The sequence below is a fragment of the Salvelinus sp. IW2-2015 genome, linkage group LG32 (assembly GCF_002910315.2).
Source record: "Salvelinus sp. IW2-2015 linkage group LG32, ASM291031v2, whole genome shotgun sequence".
NCBI classification, from domain to species: domain Eukaryota; kingdom Metazoa; phylum Chordata; class Actinopteri; order Salmoniformes; family Salmonidae; genus Salvelinus; species Salvelinus sp. IW2-2015.
The window spans coordinates 22,910,281-22,927,819 of NC_036871.1; the positions used below are offsets into that span (position 1 = coordinate 22,910,281).

Consider the following 17,539-nt stretch of genomic DNA (forward strand, 5'->3'; position numbering starts at 1 on the left):
ATCAAAACGCACAAAGACTGTGTAAGTGCTTCCTCTTCATGTGTCTGTCTACGATACGACACTAAATTAAATCACTTGGAGACCTGGAGAGTTTGCACCCCTCAGCACATCTAAATATCTTCTTTTTCTTTGTACTGAGCTACGTCCTAATTTTGAGAAAACTTAGCAGTTAAAAAAATTATAACAGATTTCTTATAGATGGTAATACTTTTACTTAACTACTTTGAGAGATGGCGTTGTAGGCTGATAGGCGTATGATTGAAGAAATAGGTCGTTGTAGATGTGAAAGTCAAAGTTTGTATTAGTTGTTTTTGTGTTGTAAGATAGCTAAACTCTGTTAGAGCGCACAGTAAGTGCGTCGCGTTACTCTGAGATAAGATTCAATGGACTCTCTTGTGCCCCTATACGCCATATACGTTTGCACGACCTCTAGAACGAGATCCAGTGTACAAACCCTTAGCCACCAACAGCCCCTGAACTGCGCTGGAGCCCGCCTTGGCCAGTGCGCCACTCACCGTGTCATCTACCACTCTGTTCCGGAGGAGAGAGACCTGCGGAGACGGTAAGTTCAATGGCTGCATCTTCAAAATAGCACCCTCCTAATCTTGCTATGTAGTAAGCATAAGGGAATAAGGGTGCCATTTTTCTAGGACAAAACAACTATTCTCTTCATCCCATATGTGAGTGTGGTGGGAAGTATGTATCACGCGTTCCGATTTCACTCTCTGTTTGGCTCTCTGCTCAGACCCACTCGAAGGAGCGGAAAAGTAAGCAATGAAATAGCTAAGAACGGGTTCGCTGAGGGCACTCCCGATTTAGTGAAAGCACGCATCATCGAAAAGCTCTCTAGGAAGACGTGGTTTGAGGAAGTCTGTTTGATGAAGGCCGACGCAGATGGCTTTCCTTGTAATGTAGGTTAATGTTGTTGGAGCGACATTAAAATGCGAAAATCCAGACGCTAGTTGGGCTGTGTAATTGTCTGAAATATCAGAGGGATTTGGGTTTTCGACATGATCAACCCGAGGATAAGTACACAATCTTGGATTACAGGAAGAAAGGTGGAGAGCTTAATTGCCACTCTCAAACACGCTTCTCTGCGAGATCACTAGGAGCTTTGGAAAATGTGATAATGCACAGTTATGGAGAGAAACTGCAATTTTAGCATTCAAAAGGATGGAGGACATGATCAAGTGTAGCTGTGTTAGTATGGTACACAGAGAATGGTTCAGCATCCAATGTTGATAATGTTCGGCGTGGGTAAGCTGTAGAGAGGCCAGGCACACTTTAAGAGCAAGCTGTTTTGTAGCACACAGGACTGTGTAACTGAGCATGCCCTCAGACATGCTAAAGTAGATAAACGGGGCGGCGTAGTGATAAGTGACTTACCTGATGATCTGACGAGGTCTAGGTCTCGCACTGTTGTTAGACATCATCAGCCGAGAGATACACGTTGAGGCTGTAAAGTCAATGAACAGGAAGCCGCGGTGGTCTCCATGCTGTTGGTTGCGTTGCGTCTTCATTGCCTCCTAGTAACACTACTGTTGTAAAATCAGTCACTTTATAACGTCAAAATGAATGCCATTTGTTAGGCTTTTTACACGCTATCTTCAGAGGAGCGTTGTTATGAACTTCCGCGCAGCCTTGGATTGCACTAGGCTCCTCCAGGGTAAAACAGCTGCAGGGATTCACAGTGTAGCTTTCATGAGTACGATTGCCAGTGCAAGAGTAGTATCGGTTGACAGAAGTCATTTGAGGGTGCATTCTATGGGCCCCTGGTTAAAAGTAGTGCTGTATAAATAGGGACACGGAGGTCATCTAGGGACGACGAAACTCAAGATCCTGCTCTTGTAAGCCATCATGGAGATGGATCTATGTCCTGTTATAACCTCTCTCAACAGCGTCTTGTGTCGCGCGTGGAACATCAACAACGCGTTCTTGGATTCGCTCATTCTCCGGGAACATCCGCGGGAGTACTCGGTCAGAACGTCTCCTGCGTCTGTCCTGGCCGACCTGGAGGGATCACCCGGGCGAAGGGAATACGGCAGAAAACACGTGAGACTCGAAATCCAAATCAATCATGACTCTGTTAGTTGTCACTACACTTGGTAACACCTAGAGAATCATGCGATTTTGTTTACTTATGACTACTACCGTCAATGAGTGTACTCTCACGCTTCCAGGCCATCACCTTGCCTTATACTGTAGTTAACATTCAAAGTCACGTCCGCACACACATCACGTAGCTATTTTACAGCCAACCACGGTCGTAGCGGTGTGTTGCCTGAGGTGCATGTTTGGTTGGTGCACACAATGCACTCGGTGCATGTGTGTGTGAGTATAACCCCAGTGTTGTTGCTGGTTTATGCAAGGTGCCCACGTGCTAGACCTAAAAGGAAGCCTGCGGGTGTTTGATGCCACCACCAAACAACTCTAGAACCATACGGACACTTGAGGACCAACGTTGAGCACACAGCTGCAGCAGTAGAAAGATAGCCTATCGCCCCAACCCAACAGGGAGCAAGCCTCCGATCGACTGAGTCTTGTGAGTTCAACAGTCATATTCCTTCAACAACTTCATATAGTCACAGGAAATTAGAGTTTGACTTCAAAGGATGAGTGAGTTTTATGAAGCCTACAACATGTCTCGTTTTAATTTGTAGTGAGTGGACCCAAATCAAATACACATCCCACATATCCTAACTGCATTTTAAGCTTCTGCAACGTGCTAATGTTAAATCTACTTTATGGGCCAAAAGCACTGAGAGGCATATAAGGACATACTATCTGAAAAACCCACCAGTTGTTTAGTTGCCTGGAAATTAGTAAGATGAATTAATGACTACGGGATAAAGGAGTCAACATTATTAAGAAACATTATGTACACTTACATTTATTTATTAATAACTTAAACATGACACAGAATTTAAGGATATACAGCTTTGTACTGCATCATTGCCCCTACTTGCAAAGGTAACTATGTGTGATTACGCTACAACTCTACTTAAATAGAGGAAAATATGTAAAGGAGTCTTTTTAGCATATGCCTAGGATTTGAAATGAAAAGGTCACTAGAGCTAAATCGTCATGTGTTTTTTTTAAAGAGGAACAGGAAACGTTCATTATAGCCTCCTGGTTACCACCCTTTTTCTCTATGACGCCATTAGGCAGTGAGGCAGCTAGCCTTAGCCTCTGACGACATTAGCTTCCAATGGCAATGCACATTCTTGTGTGTTGAGGCGCTTTGGCTCTACTAGGAACTTGAAAGGCTATGTTCAAGTGTGTTTGAGAAGCTATTTTTCCTATAAAATGAACTGAATTCTTTCTAGGATTCTTTTTCCTTAAACAGACCCGTTGTCCCTGGCAACAGGAACAATGGCCATCCTGCAGAACCTGCTTCCTGACTCAATCTCTTACACATACACAGTGGATAGTGCAGCTATGGCATAGAGACAGGAGCCAGGGGGATGCGACTGAACGGGCCGAGACAGGCACAGGTACACTAGCGGCTTAGAAAAGTGGTCAGGAAGTGCTCTGCAAATCTAGGTCTACGAACACCTAATGGTTACTAGTTTGTACATCATTTCCAAGCCTGATGAGGTGGAGGCAGTGAGACCCTGTGCAGGAACAGTGGAAAATACTGTATAGTAAAGAAGCAATAACAAAAATAGCAACCGATCTCCAACATGTTTCAAGTTGAAAAGAGTTCGTGAGGATTTGGTAAAATTCGACAGTAGGCAAGCAACTGGAAAGCTGCTTCAACAGACCCTGGCAACAATAGCCCGGTTTCACAAACACAATAGAAACTTATGTCTTGCTTGGAACCATGATGGCACCGAAACGAGGTGCTCAGCTAAGGCGCAGTTTAGATTGGGGCTCTCCAGCATCCATTGGTGCGATGCGCGCACACGAACACCACCTCACCCACCCATGCCCAGCACTCCATCACAAGATCCATGGAAAAATCGTATCGAGAATCTAATAAGCATATGTGATTACCTTCGCATAATAATTATTCATAAACAGAGGAAGGGGAAAAAAAGAGCATAGCTTAAGGCAGGAGGCTGGGCATGTATGTATGCTCTGGTAATGTGGGTGCACGTTACCTGGAGCCTTTAGGAGCTAGCTAGAACTTGGAGAAATGGTGTCATGTGCCCTTACTTGTTCGTTGAGGTAATTGCCGTGACTTGATTGAATGTTCTTTGACCATGTTTACTGCTTTCACTCTGATTGCTCTGCCTTTCTACATTTCACTTTCATAAAATAAAGGGTGATCCTAACTGACCTAAGACATGGAATTTTTACTAGGATTAAATGTCAGGAATTGTGAATAACTGAGTTTAAATGTATTTGGCTTAGGTGTATGTAAACTTCCGACTTCAACTGTATATATAAACTCAGCAAAAAAAGAAACGTCTCTCACTGTCAACTGTGTTTATTTCAGCAAACTTAACATGTAAATATTTGTATGAAATAACAAGATTCAACAAACTGAGACATAAACTGAACAAGTTCCACCAGACATGTGACTAACAGAAATTGAAGAATGTGTCCTGAACAAAGGGGGGGGGTTCAAAATCTAAAGTAACAGTCAGTATCTGGTGTGGCCAACTGCATTAAGTACTGCAGTGCATCTCCTCTCGTGGACTGCATCAGATTTGCCAGTTCTTGCTGTGAGATGTTACCCACTCTTCCTCCAAGGCACCTGCAAGTTCCTGGAATTTCTGGGGGAATGGCCCTAGCCTCACCCTCCGATCCCAACAGGTCCCAGCGAAGATCTGCGTCTTCGCTGGCCATGGCAGAAACTGACATTCCTGTCTTGCAGGAAACAAGCACAGAATGAGCAGTATGGCTGGTGGCATTGTCATGCTGGAGGGTCATGTCAGGATGAGCCTGCAGGAAGGGTACCGCGCATGAGGGAGGAGGATGTCTTCCCTGTACGCACAGCGCTGAGATTTCCTGCAATGCCAAAAAGCTCAGTCCGATGATGCTGTGACACCTTCCCAGACCATGACGGACCCTCCACTCCAAATCGATCCCGCTCAGATACAGGCCTCGGTGTAACGCTCATTCTTTCGACGATAAATGCGAATCCAACCATCAGCCTTGGTGAGACAAAACCGCGACTCGTCTGTGAAAAGCACTTTTGCCAGTCCTGTCTGGTCCAGCGATGGTGGGTTTGTGCCATAGGCACGTTGTTGCCGGTGATGTCTGGTGAGGACCTGCCTTACAACAGGCCACAAGCCCTCAGTCCAGCCTCTCTCAGCCTATTGCGAACAGTCTGAGCACTCGATGAAGACACACACACACACACACACACACACACACACACACACACACACACACACACACACACACACACACACTGACATTTGACAATTGTCTCTCTCTACTTAGACCACAGCCAGACAAGCATTACTTTACCATAAGAATTGTGCATCCCAATGCAGAGCAGCATATTAAAACATACTAATGCTGCTTAGCTTGTACCGTAGACTAGTGCTGGCCTGAATAGATGCACCGTATATTCTTTGTACTCATTTATTGCCCTCAGCAGAAGTCGTGTTTTTCAGCTACAATGACTGTTCTTCCTCAAACACATCTTTCTTTCAAGAGGGCATGGACGGAAGTACGATTTGCCCTCATCACTTCCTCCAGAGCCATATCGCCTCAGAGGATGGGTAGGCTCATACATTCCTCAGGGCTCCAGTGCTGTGTTTGCCATTTCACTTCTTCACTAGAGAATTACCCAAGGAAAATTATTCATCCAAACGGCCGTGTGACCGCCCATGATAATGCCACTGTTCTCACATCTCATCTCGTCCTCCCTCCTCAATCTCACACCACAGCCCTGACCGCTATAAAAGAGAGAAGCATCGTTCAGCTCAGCTCAGTCAAATTACTTGAAAACATCATATGCCAAGTATGGGTAGTGGCTAGCAAATAATGTTTTACTCTAATTCCATATATTTATCTATTTGTCAAGGTTGGTACTGTAGATTCTTAACATTCTCTAAAGCTATTCTGTCTCTGTGTGTATTCCCATCTCGGCGCTCTCAGAGCTTTAAAGCAGTAAAGAGCAGTTTGCATAACACTTCACATAATGAGTTAGGTATCTGGGTTCCAAATGGACTGGTTCACAGTGATGATTTATCTCAGGATGCAACGACGGCCTGATCAAAGAATCTGCTGATTCACAAGCAAACTGCCCAAGACAATGAGCTCTTTCTTTATCTTTTTTTCTCTCTCTGTCGCTCCCTCCCTCCCTCCCTCCCTCCCTCTCTCCCTCCCTCCCTCTCCCACGGCACTTGGATAACAAACCGAAATGTCTATAGCATGCATGCTAGAGCAGTGAAGTTTGCCTTTAGCCCTCAACTCCCTAAGCTGGCCTTTCAACAGCCTTTCCTGAGGACTAAAATGTCAGCTTTTAACTTTGAATGCCGCTCATTTTGGAAGATTGGAGGGTGGTCTTCTAGTCATTTTCGCAAGGTCTCCATGTTATCTCGATAAATCATACTGCACAAGGATCAAGGTTGGCAGGGGAGCTGAGCTGAGGTTAAATCCCCTCAGTAGAAAGTAATGTAGCATTTGGCGACTCACTGGATTGAAACTAACTCTCAGGGTTGCAGACGGATCGTCATTCAGGGCTTTGTTCAAGAGCAGCCAGGTGAACATATCTGTCGGCCCCATTGCTGGGAACATTTACACAAGAATACAGAGTACCATGCTTGAGGCAATCAAACAATTCCCCCCTATAATAGAGTTATAAATGATGTATTCTAAATGCATGGCTCTGCAATCTAATTAAAGACCATTGGAAATGGGGGTATACATTTTAACTGAGTATGTTGTTGACTAGTGCCTTGGGCCAAAAATTATATTTACAATGACTCAAGGCTTGTACAATAGAGTGAACACAACACACAGGTCAAAACTGTAAGCAAACATGCTGCCTCACAYCACAAAGGAATGATACAGAGGGGAAAGAAGCATTGTTGATGACTCAGGCAACCAATCAAATAGACAGACAGGGGCCTTTCAGATAGGAAGACACACAGTCATTCAATGTGCATGACTTCATTCTTCAGCAGAAGTGACATGCATTTCCGAAGTAAAAATAATATAGTGCTATTGTCAATGAGACACAATGATATAAAATCCTCAACAAACATTATCGAAAACATTTTGGTTCAACTTCACAATAAAGGGAACTATACAATCTGACAGACCTTTCCAATTTGAAAAAGATGGCCTTTCCAATTCAATACTAATTAGTGCCATTATAGAAATCTGTTAGTATCTCTAATTAACCATGTGTTAACTTGGCCACAATATCAGATGAAAACTGGTTGTGCAGAATGACAAAACTAGTCTGAAGAGCAGTTAGCGGCATCCACGTTGTACAAGGGAACACAGTTGAAGTGCAATAGTCCATGTAATTGCCCTCGCTCAATGTTCTAGTTTAGTTTAGCCAGTCAAGTGTGGACGGTGTTTAAACAAACACTTTAATGAGCAACTTGTTTCTCTGCTTCCTTTAATGCTTTAATTCAGCCTCCATCCACAGTCCTCCTGTCTAAATACTATCCGATATTAGACACTCTCAATAAGCTCCATAGACTAAGCTTTAAAAAGCACTGCAAATGCAGAGTGCAAAGGGTTAAATCCTGGACTTGTATGACAGATGTCAAATGTATACAGGGGCGTAACTTTYGTTTTAGAAGTGGGGGGGRCATAATATTATTATTATACCGTTACATGTCGAAAGTTTGGACACACATACCCATTCAAGGGTTTTTCTTGATTTTTACTATTTTCTACATTGTAGAATAATAGTGAAGACATCAAAACTATGAAATAACACATATGGAATCATGCAGTAACCAAAAAAAGTGTTAAACAAATCAAGATATATTTTCTTGAAAAATATAATTATTCAAAGTAGCCAACCTTTGCCTTGATGACAGCTTTGCATACTATTGGCATTCTCTTAATCAGCTTCTTGAGGTAGTCACCTGGAATGCATTTAATTTAAAAGGTGTGCCTTGTTAACAGTTAATTTGTGGAATTTCTATCCTTCTTAATACGTTTGAGCCAATCCATTGTGTTGTGACAAGGTAGGGGTGGTATAGAGAAGATAGCCCTATTTGTTAAAAGACCATATTATGACAAGAACAGCTCAAATAAGCAAAGGGAAACGACAGTCCATCATTACTTTAAGACATGAAGGTCAGTCAATACGGAACATTCAAGAACTTTGAAAGTTTCTACAAGTGCAGTCACAAAAACCATCAGCGCTATGATGAAACTGGCTCTCATGAGGACCGTCACAGGAAAGGAAGACCCAGAGTTACCTCTGCTGCAGAGGATAAGTTCTTTAGTTACCAGCCTTGGAAATTGCAGCTCAAATAAATGCTTCACAGAGTTCAAGTATCAGACACATCTCAACATCAACTGTTCAAMGGAGACTGTGTGAATCAGGTCTTCATGGTCGAATTGCTGCAAAGAAACCTACTAATGGACACCAATAAGAAGAAGAGACTTGCTTGGGCCAAGAAACATGAGCAATGGACATTAGACCAGTGGAAATCTGTCCTCTTTGTGAGACGCAGAGTAGGTGAACGAATGATCTCTGCATGTGTGTTTCCCACCGTGAAGTATGGAGGAGGAGGTGTGATGGTGTGGGGGTGTTTTGCTGGTGACACGGTCTTTGATTTATTTAGAATTCAAGGCACACTTAACCAGTATGGCTACCACAGCATTCGCAGGGATACACCATCCCATCTGGTTTGCGCTTAGTGGGACTATCATTTGTTTTTCAACAGGACAATGACCCAACACACCTCCAAGATGTGTAAGGACTATTTGACCAAGAAGGAGAGTGATGGAGTGCTGCATCAAATGACTTGGCCTCCACAATCACTTGCAATGCTATGCGTGTGGTATGCCGTGGTATGGTGAGGTGCGTTACAGTGCTTGCCATTAATGCTCATTCAAACCACCAGCGGGCATCGTTGAGCACATCTACTCCATTTATTAAGCAGTGCTTTTGAAGCAGAGCAAACAACACCATGCCATTCAATTGTGAATACCCATCATGACTAAAATGTAATTATATATTTCATTGTAACAGTCCCGATATGGGCCAAATATTGTATGAAATATTTGGATGGTTAAAGGCTGACATTTGATAGCACCCAATTGACTCCCATTCACTCCTTGAAGGAGAGCTCTCCTTGTCCCAGAATCATCCAGAATGCACCACGCGGCCCATTGAAAACCTATGGGCAACATACACAATGGCCGATAATACGATTCTAATGGAGTTTCCCTATCTCCTCAAAAGTACCTCTCTGGGAAAGCAACATTACTCTGCTCTCACTCTGGGCAGACGCCATTTATTGCTCAGTGGCAGATACAAACTGCAAGTTGAACTAGTAAGACACCTAAATTGATAGTGCAGTTTGTTTAGGCAATTTTACAGCTAGCTAGCTACTTCACATGCTGATATTGACTTTGGTACTATTGTATGTAGCTATGTTTTCTAGCTATTTTCCTATTTTCCTATTTTCACATGTTTCTACCAACCTTGTTATAACGATAAAATTAAACATGTTCACAAAAATTATTGTTTTCACATATTAGTGTTATTTAACACTATTTAACACTGTTAATCATAGGAATTTGTGGTTTGGATTGGATTATCCCTTTAACATACTTCGAATGCCGGGCATCACTGTAGTCTTGGGGAAAAGACTACAACCTTGAGGCTTTAAAATCTCAACACTATAATACTGTATAAAAACGTATCATGTGGTAATCGGCATGATTACCATTTGGTGAATGGGAATCCTATATTGTCTATGTAATGGCCTGTGTGGGCCATGGATGTCARTGAGTTATACTATAATGACAGACAGGAAATACATAGAGCATTTGGAGGCTCCCGAGTGGCGCAGCGTTCTAAGGCACTGTGTCTCAGTGCTAGAGGCATCACTACAGACCCTGGTTTGATTCCAGGTTGTATTAMAACTGGCCGTGATTGGGAGTCCCATAGGGCGGCACACAATTGACCCAGTGTCGTCCGGGTTAGGGTTTGGCTGGGGTAGGCCGTCATTGTAAATAAAAATTTGTTCTTAACTGACTTGCCTAGTTAAATACAAAATATATATATTTTTTACATTTGATGACAGCGGCATACATCCACACATACATTATCAGAAGAACAATCAGATAACACTGAGTTAAAGGGGTGACCCTTGTGTGATCCCACATTGAGAATAGTGCTTTCTGTGTCTGTGAAAAGCCAAAGTGTGAAAATGCATGACTGCCCCTATGAGCCTGGTCTCTGGTCGGGTCAGGCTGTGGTAAAGGTCAAGAAATGTCAGTCCTGGGCTTCCATCTCATACACTATTCATCTGAGATACTTTAAGTATGGATGAAAAAGTTCAGTGGCTTGGTTGTTGGTATTTCGATAATTAAAACTTGCGTCATATTGCGTGAGGTATGCTGTGGTATGGTAAGATGCGTTACAGTGCTTGCCATTAATGCTCATTCGAACCACCAGCGGGCATAGTTGAGCACATCTACTCCATTTATTAAATCAGGGCTTTTGAAACCAAGCAAAGAACATGCCATGCAATTGTTAATACGCTCCATGATTAAAATTAATGATATATTTCATTGAAATATTCGGATGGTTAAGGGCCGACATTTGGTAGTTTCAATTAAATCTGGTCGTTTCAATTCAAAATGTGACTCGTTCCATTCTCCATTCTCTTGTTGATATTATATCCTGGCCTCTATTTTCAATTATTGTAATTGTAGCCCGTTCTCCGGTTCACAGTGCTGTATGGGTTTTGACTGACAGCCATTATAAACTTCAGCACTGTGTGCGACAAGAAGATGCCCTCCTGCTAATTGGGCTACTTTTGCACGTTTGCTTTTGTCTGAGTGAGGGAAATGCTGATGCTTATTTCTATTGTCTCTATCTATTCGGTACCATTCCATAATCATTCATTCAGAAGGTTAAAAACTGCTCTCGCTCCTATCCTCACTCAGATGACTGACCGCAGCATCTATCGGTAGCTTAAACTGTGGAACAAATTGGCGGATGTTCAGACCTAGCAGAGCTATTAGATGATCCTTTTGTAAATTATTGGAGGTGTGAATGTTTCAGTCCGAGAGTCTCTCTCCTCTCGCACTATAGAGTCCTGGCGGGTGGTCCGGAGTTGAGAGAGAGCTTGGGTAATGGTGCAATAATACTTGACATGTGGACTGACGATTTTCGAATAACAGGATACTTGTGCCTTACAGTATATTACATAAACAAGGAGTGGGTGCTCGCGGAGAGGATGCTATTCAAAACGGAGTGACATAGTTCCCAGCGCAAAACTGCAGGTAAGAGAAGGTCAGCTATTGTGGAAGAATACTTGGGGATCTAGCGGATTTTCTCTATCGCTTCAAAGAGGCCACACTCGCCTTGGAGGCAAGCAAGCAGCCTACTCTTCACCTGGTAAGTGTGTGGTTCCAAAAGGATAGAGACATAATTACAGCTGGATAGGCCTGCAGTACATCTACCTTTTCTTTATCAACTGAAAACAATCTGTAATTCTGCTAAGCCTACAGACAAAGATGAACTTGTGAAGTCCATCAAAACGTTTTGGCTCGAGAAACTGACGATACAACAATGCAACAAATACATCAATCATCTTAGCAATGTTTAAGCCGTGGTCGTAGAGCTGGGGCGAGGTGCAACTAAAATGTGCTTTTATAATTATTTCAATAACGAAAAAACGATGTTGATGAACAAATACTGTAGATGTTTCTTTCTATTGGATATATATAAATCATTAGCTATTATAAGGTTGATGTGCTATTTGCTATGCAAAGTCGAATCACAGACACGCAGTCTCCCTACTCTCACTATAGCTCATCTTGTGTGAATTATTATGTGGATTATAATAAATTGACATATTTGTAGGGGGTTGGTKCATTTTTCATTGGGCCAAATCAGGTCTGAGATATTGAGTTAGAAATGTAAAACTTTAGTCTTGTGTCAGGTGAGCTGTTGTGTCCTCACCTTTGGTCTGATAATTTCCCAATGATCTCCCAAGGGTTCTATTTCAATTGCTACTTCAATATAAACCATTTATACAAAAGTATGTGGATACCCTTCAAATTAGTGGTTTCGGTTATTTCAGCCACACCTGTAACAGGTGTATCAAATAGAGCACACAGCCATGCAATCTCCATAGACAAAATTTGGCAGTGGAATGGCCTTACTGAAGAGCTCAGGGACTTGGCACTATCATAGGATGCCACCTTTCCAACAAGTCAGTTCGTCAAATATCTGCCCTTCTCCAGYTGCCTCAGTCAACTGTAAGTGCTGTTATTGTGAAGTGGATACGTCTAGGAGCAACAACATCTCAGCCGCGAAGTGGTAGGCCACACAAGCTCACAGAACGGGACCGCCGAGTGCTGAAGTACATAGCGTGTAAAAATCGTCTGTCCYCGGTTGTAACCCTCACCACTGAGTTCCAAACTGCCTCTGGAAGCAATGTCAGCACAATAACTGTTATTTGGGAGCTTCATGAAATGGGTTTCCATGGCCGAGCAGCCACAAGATAACAAGCCTAAGATCACCAATTTTAACGCTACTGCATACAATGACATTCTAGACGATTCTGTGCTTCCAACTTTGTGGCAACAGTTTGGGGAAGGCCCTTTCCTGTTTCAGCATGACAATGCCCCCGTGCACAAAGTGAGGTCCATACAGAAATGGTTTGTCAAGATCGGTGTGGAAGAACTTGACTAGCCTGCACAGAGCCCTGACCTCAACCCCATCGAACAACTTTGGGATGAATTGGAACGCAGACTGCGAGGCAGGCCTAATATCCCAACATCAGTGCCTGACCTCACTAACGCTATTTTACCTGAAAGGAAGCAAGTTCCCACAGCAATGTTCCAACATCTAGTGAAAAGCCTTCTCAGAAGAGTGGAGGCTGTTATAGCAGCAAAGGGTGGACCAACTCCATATTAATGCCCATGATTTTGTAATGAGATATTTGGTCTTGTAGTGGTCATGTAGTGTATATCAATCATTCATTCAAGCATTTTAGTTATAAAACAAAATAACAAAGGGAGCCTTGAATAATTAAACTATAAATAAACCTCAACATGTCGGTTAAAGCAATTGCATTCACGAATGCATGCGAATGCATGTTTTTAATCTTGGCTGTGGTAAAGACTTTAAAAGCTTTTTTAGTTAGAATTTATGCAATTTTGGGGGGAAATTATTGTTGTATTTGTTGTGTTGTTTACACTGTTTCAAACGACCAGAAAAAAAGATTGCTCACCTGTTTGACAAACATACTGTAATAAGCACGCAGTACTCGCTCCTTCTACCCTCCCTTCTTGATCTCAAGTCCCTAAAAATAGAAATCAACTCGGAAAGAGTCTATTGTCCTGCTGATAGCCCATCAAGGGTGGATGGCTTCTTTTGTGATTACAATTTATTGAAAGAATAGGTAAGGCTACCAAACCATTTACACCTGGCCCACAGCTTTGTAGCGCACTTATAGTGCACTTTCCCTCCATTCTCAGCCTGACTCTCTACCAATGCCACCAGATGCTTCTATTGTTGTTATCTATTCGGTGAAATTCCACTGGTAAATATAATACATACAACTAATCAATTAAATAGGTCAGGTCTTGAAAATGTGTAAAAACTTTTCCCCCCTCCATATCCACAATGTGTGTAAAAGAGGCCCATATAGACGACTTGGGTTTTCCTCGCCGTACTCTCTTTCATTCAGTTTCTTCTTCACATCAGCAAAGAACGACTCTGCATTGTCTGCTTCATATGAGGCTTTAGTTTAGGAAGGTCAGGAAAAACATCATACTAAGACAACGTATTTCAAAATAACAGAATAGCATGTTTTACGTTTTATTTATCTGGGCTTAGTAGCCGAGACTATGTGGCTGCACCATTAACTTGTTAATTTAGCAGACATCACTCGCGTATATTCAGTCAACACATATATTTAAAGATTATAATGGAATATAACAGAACATTTTTGTTTCTCTTCGAATAAAAACCTTACCGTGTAACAACAGTTATAGTAAGTAATGGACTACAGTCCAGTTACAGCTTCTTCTGACAGAATAGAAACAAAAAAGAGGTGTCTTTTTCTGAATTTGCACACGGGATAGAGGAAGAGCAATTCTTACACTATTGTTTTAAATTCAATCAGCTTCTTCTTCTTCATCCTCATCCAGTTAATTCAAATTAAACCGTGACATCAGGTACACAAATATCTGTTTCTATCTGGTTTCTATCACCTGTTCATCAATTCACGTCATTCATTCAGTGATGACAGAAACACATTAGACTGAACCCAAAGGCATAACCAACGTTCTGACTCTCCCTTGCTGTGACGCAATGTACCGCACTATATCACAACCTACCTCAATGCGCTGTGCCAAAAACTCAAAACGTTTAATTGAGGAACCACCGTATATGTACTAAAATGTAACAGCTTATGAATCGGCAACATGATTCATGCGTAAATTGGCAACTACCACATAGATATCAGTTTGAGTATTACTTAAGAAAAATAGCATAAAGGTAGTATGATCAGATACTGCAAAAGTGACATTTAAGGAAATGGATTCTGCCCCTTGATTACTGCACAAGTCACAGTAAATCTTGGGATGATGACGCACATTTAGAAAATGATGAGAGAAAAATGACGATGAATGATGTAAAATGAAGGAGAAAATGTATGATTTTTGGATAATGGATTCCTACTGTTGCTATCCTCACACAATCAGCAAGTACCCGAAACCTACCCAAAAAGCTTCCAACTGCTGTCACTTTTAGAAAGCCATAAAAGCTTAACCAAAGAGTAACTTCACAACATCACATCTTACCATTAATTACTAGACAAACCTGAAGAGTAAACTTGAGAAACTTGGAGGCAAATAGATGCATAAACCTTAACCTAATCTGTGAGAAGATACTGTATGTAAAATTGTGGACAGCACCAATGGCACTACCTTGACTTTACTTTTCCTGAGGAAGTCATATGAAGCTTTCAGTGAAGTAGCTACTGTAAGTAAATGGGAATCAGAGGACAATGCAATGGAAAAAAGAACTGAACTATTGTCATTCATGCTCTTTCATTGGTAAGGAAATGTTCCTGGTATTTGTATAGTAGACATGAAGGACAGATTCAGTGAATGAGAGATAGAAATATGTAATAAATGCTGGATTACTTTGTCATTCTTTGCTCGGCTTGATTTTGATTCCAGACAAGGAATTCAGGGTCGTACCTATCAGGAGACAGGCAGAAAGAAAAAAATGTAGGTGGGTGTCTCGCACAAAGGAGCTTGACAAGAATAAAATAATACTCATTTGATGGTCTTTCTTTCTCAACACTTGTCCTATTACACACTTACACTGGATTCAGAACATGCACTAGGTGATTTGATTGTGGTGGATGGGGATCTTTTAAAGAGGGGGTCTTACAAAACCAAGAAATATGAAGATCAATTTGCTATCAGCTAGGTCAATTATGGATTGTTCAGTCATCAGAACCATTATCATGGTTTGTGGAGAGACACATTCCAGTGATCTTGTTATTGTTTTTCTTAAATATGAATAGATGTATTTAGGACTATGCTTTCCTATAATTTAGGACTCTGCTAAATAGTGACATTAATTATATCATGCAAACAACCATTGGACATTAGGAAAGTTTTAACTTACAGCTACATAGCCAAATATAACAACTTTAATTGTGGTTGAGTATATTTTTTTTATAGAGTATTGTTTTGGTCGTTGACTTTGAACATGATTCATTAAAACATTTCATTAATCTCTTTCTAGAATTGAAGTGATTTGCTACACACAATACAGGCCTAGTGTTTCCACAATTAATTTAAATGAAAATAGATTAAAGACCTGCTTTGGTGAGACCCGCCCTTTAACAATAATGAATATGAAGTAACCAAATAAATAGGGAGTCATTTATAATTTGGAGATTACTGTAATTGACTGTGCATGTTGTGAAGTTGGTTGCAGCCAGCAAATCAATGCATCACAAGTCAATCCACTGAAAGCGTGTACAAACGCCAAAAGTAATGCCAGAACTACAGCAGATACAGTGCAATGTGGAAAAGGAAAGAAAGATAGAGAAACAAATAAACAGTACAGGGCATGGTCAATGAAGAAAACAGAATGGGATAAATCAAAGTCATGAAATTGTAGAGTATTGCAAACATACAGTTGAAGTCGGAAGTTTACATACACCTAAGCCAAATACATTTAAACTCAGTTTTCACAATTCCTGACATTTAATCCTAGTAAAAATTCCCTGTCTTAGGTCAGTTAGGATCACCACTTTTTCATCAGACCAGAGGACATTTCTCCAAAAAGTACGATCTTTGTCCCCTTGTGCAGTTGCAAACCATATTCTGGCTTTTTTATGGCGCTTTTGGAGCAGTGCTTCTTCCTTGCTGTGCGCCTTTCAGGTTATGTTGATATAGGACTCGTTTTACTGTGGATATAGATACTTTTGTACCTGTTCCTCCAGCATCTTCACCAAGTCTATAGCATTTTTCGCACCAAAGTACATTCATCTCTAGGAGACATAACGTGTCTCCTTCCTGAGTGGTATGATGGCTGCGTGGTCCCATGATGTTTATACTTGCGTACTATTGCTTGTATAGATGAACGTGGTACTTCAGGCATTTGAAAATTGCTCCCAAGGATGAACCAGACTTTGGAGGTCAAATACATTTTTTCTGAGGTCTTGGCTGATTTCTTTTGATTTTCCATGATGTCAAGCAAAGAGGCACTGAGTTTGAAGTAGGCCTTGAATACACCACAGGTACACCTCCAATTGACTCAAATGATGTCAATTAGCCTATCAGAAGCTTCTAAAGCCATGACATAATTTCTGTGAATTTTTCCAAGCTGTTTAAATGCACAGTCAACTTAGTTATGTAAACTTCTGACCCATGGAATTGTTGATATCAGTGAATTATAAAGTGAAATAATATGCTTAAGCAAATGTTGGAAAAATTACTTGTGATCAATGCACAAAGTATGTCCTAACGAACTGCAAAACTACAATTGGTCTAAAGCAACTGTGGTTGGAGTGGTTGAAAAACGAGTTTTTATGACCCAAACCTAATGTTATGTAAAACTTCCGACTTCAAACTTAATATTCCTTTTCTCTGATCTTTCATTAGTATGTATTCCTAGTGATTTAAGACATTGTTGTTTACAGGCATTACCAGGTATTGTTTAAAAAAAATATTTTGCTCTAAAAATAAACTCCTTGATCAACCCATAAAAGCAACTTCTATATACAGATACAGCCATTCCAGCTTATGACTCAGGCCACTCCCAGGTCAAACTCACTTTATGACACCCACACACACACACACACACACACACACACACACACACACACCACACACACACACACACACAACACACAACACACACACACACACACCACACACAACACACACA

At 41.4% G+C, this 17,539-nt stretch overlaps 1 protein-coding gene across 9 annotated transcripts in view; it reads right to left on the bottom strand.

Moving 5' to 3' along the window:
• The window catches only part of LOC111956711 (catenin delta-2), a 145,832-nt gene that overhangs the window by 36,578 nt on the left and 91,715 nt on the right, over nucleotides 1–17,539 (bottom strand). For 7 of the 9 annotated variants that reach the window (XM_023977244.2, XM_023977246.2, XM_023977248.2 and 4 more), the window contains one exon: nucleotides 15,274–15,330. The exons of the other annotated variants lie outside the window; for them this stretch is intronic. In XM_023977244.2, the coding sequence (XP_023833012.1) occupies nucleotides 15,274–15,330 (57 nt within the window). The remainder of the gene's footprint in view (nucleotides 1–15,273; nucleotides 15,331–17,539) is intronic. 9 annotated transcript variants of the gene reach the window in all.